General features: G+C 35.8%; 1 protein-coding gene across 3 annotated transcripts in view; it reads right to left on the bottom strand.

The window, feature by feature from the left end:
- Positions 1-913: 913 nt before the first annotated feature.
- LOC128659230 (gastrula zinc finger protein XlCGF8.2DB-like) overlaps positions 914-7,321 on the bottom strand; it is a 38,417-nt gene continuing 32,009 nt past the window's right edge. For 2 of the 3 annotated variants that reach the window (XM_053712909.1, XM_053712910.1), the window contains exons 2-3: positions 3,860-3,975; positions 914-2,630 (exon numbers count right to left, since the gene is read on the bottom strand). In XM_053712909.1, the coding sequence (XP_053568884.1) occupies positions 1,444-2,630; positions 3,860-3,878 (1,206 nt within the window). In that variant the 5' untranslated portion in view covers positions 3,879-3,975 and the 3' untranslated portion in view covers positions 914-1,443. The remainder of the gene's footprint in view (positions 2,631-3,859; positions 3,976-7,321) is intronic. The other variant, XM_053712911.1, reaches the window with a different exon arrangement.

The following is a 7,321-nucleotide window of genomic DNA, read 5'->3' as shown; positions in this document are numbered from 1 at the left end:
TGAATCTCTACGACCGATAACAGAGAACCTATGAAATAGACCCCGTAGAAGGAGATCACTGCATTCAAATAGGCAATACTCTCCTCACATCCCTCTGACATTCACTGCACGCTGAGAGGAAAACCGGGCTCCAACTTGCTGCGGAGCGCATATCAACGTAGAATCTAGCACAAACTTACTTCACCACCTCCATCGGAGGCAAAGTTTGTAAAACTGAATTGTGGGTGTGGTGAGGGGTGTATTTATAGGCATTTTGAGGTTTGGGAAACTTTGCCCCTCCTGGTAGGACTGTATATCCCATACGTCACTAGCTCATGGACTCTTGCTAATTACATGAAAGAAAGCTCAATTTTGGTCTGATCACTCCAAATTACTTTGTGCCAGAAGGTTTGAGGCTTGTCTCTGTGCTGTTTGGCGTATTGTAAGCGGGATACTTTGTGACATTTGCATAGTAATGGCTTTCTTCCGGCTACTCGACCATGCAGCCCATCTTTCTTCAAGTGCCTCCTTATTGTGCATCTTGAAACAGCAACACCACATGTCCTGTATTTCACCTGAAGTTATTTGTGGGTTTGTCTTTTCATCCCAAACAATTTTCCTGGCAGTTGTGGCTGACATTTTAGTTGGTCTACCTGACCGTGGTTTGGTTTCAACAGAACCCCTCATTTTCCACTTCTTTATTAGAGTTTGAACACTGCTGATCTGCATTCTCAATTCCTTGGATATCTTTTTATATCCCTTTCCTGTTTTATACAGTTCAACTACCTTTTCCCACAGATCCTTTGACAATTTGTTTGCTTTTCCCATGACTCAGAATCGTCAGTGCAGCACTGGATGAAAGATGCAAGGGTCTGTCAGGAGTCCAGAAACTCATTGACCTTTTATACACACACACTAATTACACGCAAACAGATCACAGGTGAGGATGGTTACATTTAATAGCCATTTAAACCCCTTTGTGTCAACTTGTGTGTGCATGTTATCAGGCCAAAATTACCAGGGTATGTAAACCTTTGATCAGGGTCATTTGGGGAGTTTCTGTTGTCATTATGATTTAAAAAAGAGTAAACACAGTTGATTCATAATAAATGGCTTCAGCCAAAAACTAACCATGAGTGAAAGAAAAGTTTTTGTGTTATCATTCATATTCTCTGAAAAATGGCCAAAAAATCATAAATTCTGCCAGGGTATGTAAACTTATGAGCACAACTGTATATAGAGGAACAAAAGGACAGCAGGAGAGCACTTCCAATCTGAGGCTTCTGTAACTGGGATTTAGTAAATATTATCTACAATAACATCTCTTTTGATGTTATTGTTTAGAGAGTTTGTCTTTTTTAGGATAATTGTAAAAAGGTTGTACACGGTGTATATAAAGTTTATTTGTGTGTAAATATTTGGTGTTTTGTGATACCTGATTTCAATAAACCCTTTTTCCACTTTCTAAACATGTGAAAGGTTTCTTCCCTTGTGACTCCTTTCATGTTTTCTCAGATTACCCTTATCTGTAAAACTTTTTCCACACTCTGTACATGTGAATGGCTTTTCTCCTGTGTGAATCCTTTCATGATTTTTCAGACTACTTATTCGTGTAAAACTTTTCCCACACGCTGTACATGTGAACAGCTTTTCTCCTGTGTGAATCCTTTCATGCTTTTTCAGATCACTCTTTTGTATAAAACTTCTTCCACACTCTGTACATGTGAAAGGCTTTTCTCCTGTGTGACTCCTTTCATGTTTTCTCAGATTACTTTTTTCTGTAAAACATTTTCCACACTCTGTACATGTGAAAGGCTTTTCTCCTGTGTGAATCCTTTCATGTTTTCTCAGATTACTTTTTTCTGTAAAACTTTTTCCACACTCTGCACATGTGAAAGGTTTTTCTCCTGTGTGAATCCTTTCATGCTTTTTCAGATCACTCTTTTGTGTAAAACTTTCTCCACACTCTGTACATGTGAAAGGTTTTTCTCCTGTGTGAATCCTTTCATGCTTTTTCAGATCACTCTTTTGTGTAAAACTTTTTCCACACTCTGTACACGTGAAAGGCTTTTCTCCTCTGTGATTCTTTTTATGAGTTTTCAGATTATACATTCGTGTAAAACTTTTTCCACACTCTGTACAGCTAAATGGTTTCTCCCCTGTGTGGGTCCTTCCATAAGCTATAAGTTTTGTCATTTGTATAAAACATTTGCCACACTCAGGACATGTGTGAGGCTTCTCATCTGTGAGAATTGTGTGGTGTTCTAGAAGATGAGACTTATATCTAAAGCTTTTCTCACATTCTGTACATTTGAAAGGTTTGTCTTTTGTATGAATCATTTGGCTAGACTGTAGACTTTTCTCTTCTTTAATATGTTTTGAAAACTCAGCAAATGTGTGTGGTTTATCCTCTGGGATAATAATTTCACTAGAAAACTCATAAATGTTGTCCTCTTGTTTGATGACTAAATCACTCTCTGTACATAATGATTGCTGCCCAGTTCCTGACAATTCACCATGTTCTTTAAATATCTGCTGTGATATCCCCAATGTTTGTGAATAGTCATTAGTGTCTAAAAATGTTGGAGTCTGTGGTATCATTCTGATGCTTCCTGTAGTAAAGAATGGATATGAACTATTCATGTGTTTGTCTACATAAAAAGAAATGAAATAAAGAAAAATAACAATATTTATTCTTTATAATATAATCCATTTAAATAAAAAATCATATTATTCTTTAATACGCAACACAATGCCTTCCATTTTGTGTTTATTTTTACATTTATTTACCTGTAAATCACAAAAAAATTTACAACATTTTTTGCATAATGTTCTCAGCCAGGGAACAAGTACATCTGTATTCTGGGCAAGAGAGGCGGCATCCACCATCCTCATTTAACAATGCACAAGCAAGTGCACATGCAGTCCTGCACAGCTCACGCTCAACAAGTTGGGCGAGAACATGATGTCTTTATCATTACAGACTATTAATCAGTTTGAGATGTTTTGAGAGGGTAAGAAGCAGTGATTTTACAATACTTTCAAGCTTTCAGCTGTGGTTGTTTAATTTATATAAACAGCCAAAAACGTTATTAGTTTAATAATATTTACTGCAATATTAAAGGGAAACTGAACCCAAATTTTTTCTTTTGTGATTCAGATAGAGCATCCAATTTTAAGCAACTTTCTAATTTACTCCTATTAACAAATTTTATTCGTTCTCTTGCTATCTTTATTTGAAAAAGAAGGCATCTAAGAGCTTTTTTGGTTCAGTACTCTGGGCAGCACTTTTTTTTATTTGTGGATTAATTTATCCACCAATCAGCAAAGACAACCCAGGTTGTTCACCAAAAATGGGCCGGCATCTAAACTTATATTCTTGCATTTCAAATAAAGATACCAAGAGAATGAAGAAAATTTGATAATAGGAGTAAATTAGAAAGTTGCTTAAAATTGCCTGCTCTATCTGAATCATGAGAGAAAAAATTTGGGTTCAGTGTCCCTTTAAGCACACAAATCAGGGGCGGTTCTGGTGTTGGAAACACTCACTTGGAACAAGGTAGTCATTTAAGTGTAGTTATGGGTGTTCCATGAGCGAGGTCAGGGCAGGGGAAGGTGTAGTTGCAGGTGTTCAGAGTACAGAAGTCTGAGGGCGAGGTTAGGCAGTAGTTAGACATGATCTGTCTAAAAGGACAGAGGGGGGAGTAGTAGTTTTACCCTGATCCTCATCCCAATGGATGTTGCTCCTTCTTTATAACCGTCACTGACACAAATGTTCTTAATAGATGCAGATATAAATATAATAGTTTATATTTGTTTAATGAGTGATCTATTCTATTTTACCAGTAATTAAAGTCAGCATAATATCTATTTTACTCACCTAACACATATGAGTTCATGCTGATAACAGGCTCCAATGTCTGTGCTCAGGAAGAAGGTTCCCTTATTCACTCCAGTTACATCAATACCTGGTATCTCTCAGTGCTCTGGCCGTGTCTGTAAAAAGTATATTAAATGGTTTAAATAGATAATAATAAATAATGGTTCTGATTAGCTGTACGTATGGTATAATTAATGGCACACATAACAATTCATGTGATACAGATCAGCTGATTAGGGTATTACATATGTGATGTTGATTCGCCACAAGCATTTAGTACAGTTAGCTCTGTGGGGCCTATTTATGAAAGGCCTGTCGGACATGATCCGACATTGCGGATCATGTCCGACAGATCTCGCTGAATGCGGACAGCAATATGCTCTCCACATTCAGCATTGCACCATCAACTCTTGTGAATTGCTGGTGCAACGCCGCCCCCTGCAGATTCGCGGCCAATCGGCCGTTAGCAGGGAGGTATCAATCAACCCGATCGGGTTAAATTGCAGCATTGTCTATCCGCCTCCTCAGAGCAGGCGGACAGGATATGGAGCAGAGGTCTTTAGACCGATGCTCCATAATTTGTGTTTCTGGCGAGTCTGAAGGCTCACCAGAAACACGGGCCCTCAAGCTCCATACGGAGCTTGATAAATGGGCCCCACAGTGTGTTATAATTGCCCCTTAAAAGGGACATTAAAGTCCAAATTAATAGTTTATGATTCAGATAGGGCATGTCATTTTAAACAACTTTCTAATTTATTTTAATCATCAAATTTGCTTTGTTCTATTGGTATTCTTAGTTGAAAGCTAATCCTAGGAGGCTCCTATGCTAATTTCTAAGCCCTAGAAGGCTGCCTCTTATCTAAATGCATTTGACATTTTTTTCACAGCTAGAGGGTGTTCATGTGTTTCATATAAATAACATTGTGCTCATGCACGTGGAGTTATTTAGGAGTCAGCACAAATTGCCTGAAATGCAAGTCTGTCAAAAGATCTGAGATAAGGAGGCAGTCTGCAGAAACTTAGATACAAGGTAATTACAGCGGTAAAAAGTATATTTCTATAACAGTGTTGGTTATGCACAACTAGGGAATAGTACATAAATGGATTATCTATTTTATTAAACAATAACATTTCGGGTGTTTACTATCACTTTAAATATGAATCTTCCCAGATCTATACAACATAATGGTAGAAAATCTATTAATGAGTGAGACCATATCACAACTTTACAAATATATTATAATCTTTGTTTTCTGTCATTTATATGAAACAATATTTTCTCCTGAAATAAATGTTAAATATAATTTGTTTAAATATAAGTTAAATTGGATAATGCAGTATTGGTATTGTACTTCCTACTAATTCTCACTATCAGACATTTTGTATTTGGCATGTGCCCCAGTCCTTTAACTTATCTTGGTCAATACTGTGTTGTCTTAAATCCCACTGCAATTGGGTATAAGAGAGATAGGCACTAAAATGTTCATTTCAATTGCTATCTTAGATATAGAAAAGAAAAGGAAGTGTTTGTGTTTACATAGAGTAATAATATAATGAGATATGTTATTTTGGCAAATTCAGTCCATTTAAAAAGGACTATAACATATAGAATTACAAAACCACAGATGCATAATAAAAATACAATGCAATAAAACGTACTATGAATTTAAAAAGAGCAGTAGATTGTTTTCTGATAAATGTAGTTCTGCACCTGTACCATGTGACAGCTATCAGCCAATAACAGACTCATATTTTTAGATAATATGAACTCCTGCATATGCTAAGTAGGAGCCGCTGCCTCAAGTCATTTAAAGGCTGTGTACAATTTAATAATGAAAATAAATTACAAACAGCAAACAGTTATTTTTCATAAAAACTAAAGCTAAAGGTGAAATTTCCCATACACTTTATACTATTTTATACACCGGTAAAACAAGTCATTAGAAACACATTAAAGGGACAGCAAAGTCACAATTACACTTTTATGATTCAAATTTAAACAACTTTCCAATTTCCTTCTATTATCAAATCTGCTTTATTCCCTTGGAGACCTTTGTGGCAAAGGTGCTGATTAGTGGTCCCACATACAAGCCTCTTGTCATTGGCTCACCTTATGTGATCAGCTAGCTCCCAGTAGTGCATTGCTGCTGCTTCAATAAAGGATATCTAGAGAATGATGCAAATAGAAGTAAAATGGAAAGTTGTTTAAAATATGTTCTAATTAAATAATGAGATACATTTGAATTTCCTTGTTCTTTTAAGCAAAAACCAAATGTACAGGACACTGTCCCTTTAAGTCTGTGATCATGTGACATAAACAGCAGCAGCTGAAGGTGCAGAATACACTCACTAAGGTCTTTACTAACAACAAGAATCAGTCACAGATCAGTGGGATAAACATTCTGATGATAAACAGGTACAGCTAATAGAAATAAGAAATGTATTATAAAATAACCTCATTAGAAATAAAATAATATGCAGATCACAAGATATTTATGATTAGACTGATACAACAGGGCCATAAGCTGAGTGATATTTATTACTGGAGCAAATAGCAGCATCAGACTAATATTAAATGAAAATGGTTTATCTGGGCTCTACAGTTAGTTATAAACCTATAGGGAAATACAGGATTCTAATTGGCTGATACTTAAAAATATATTGCTCATTGGATAACAGGAACAACACCCACAAATGTATTATTGGGCAGACTTCCTCATGCTTCAAAATATGGTTTGGTTCTGCTACAAACATTCATTTTACAAAATGCTATAAATTATTATGTATTAAATTGGGCTTTTTAATGGAATAAACTAAACAATAAATTCATTAACACAGCATGAAAAATATAGAAAACAAATTAAATAAGTACTGTTGAGTTTTTTATTTAAACTCAGTTTCTTATATGAAGTGAAATATTTATCTTTATCATAACAAAAAAACAGGTAGCCCTCAGTTTACGCCGGGGTTAGGTTCCAGAAGGAATGGTTGTAAATCAAAACCGTTGTAAATTGAAACCCAGTTTATAATGTAAGTCAATGGGAAGTGAGGGAGTTAGGTTCCAGGCCCCTCTCAAAATTGGCATAAGTAACACCTAATACATTATATTTAAAGCTTTGAAATGAAGACTTTAAATGCTAAACAGCATTATAAACCTAATAAAAACATCACATAACACAGAATATATAATTAAACTAAGTTAAATGAACAAAAACATTTGCTAAACAGCATTATAAACCTAATAAAATAATCACACAACACAGACTTTACTTGCATTTTTCTGCAAGCAGTTCTGTCTATGCATTCCAATCTGGACTGATTTATAGACAGGAAGATCTTGTTCCTTTGCAAGCTGCTCGATAGCTCAGGTCTGGTTAAACTGATTAATTTCAGCTTGCTTGGCTTGCATATCTTTGCTGCACCACAAGCGGACAGCTCCACCTACTGGCTATTTTAATCAAT

Source organism: Bombina bombina, chromosome 5 (genome assembly GCF_027579735.1).
Source record: "Bombina bombina isolate aBomBom1 chromosome 5, aBomBom1.pri, whole genome shotgun sequence".
NCBI classification, from domain to species: Eukaryota; Metazoa; Chordata; class Amphibia; order Anura; family Bombinatoridae; genus Bombina; species Bombina bombina.
The sequence above is the reverse complement of the archived record's forward strand: the minus strand, read 5'-3'. Positions and strand labels throughout refer to the sequence as shown.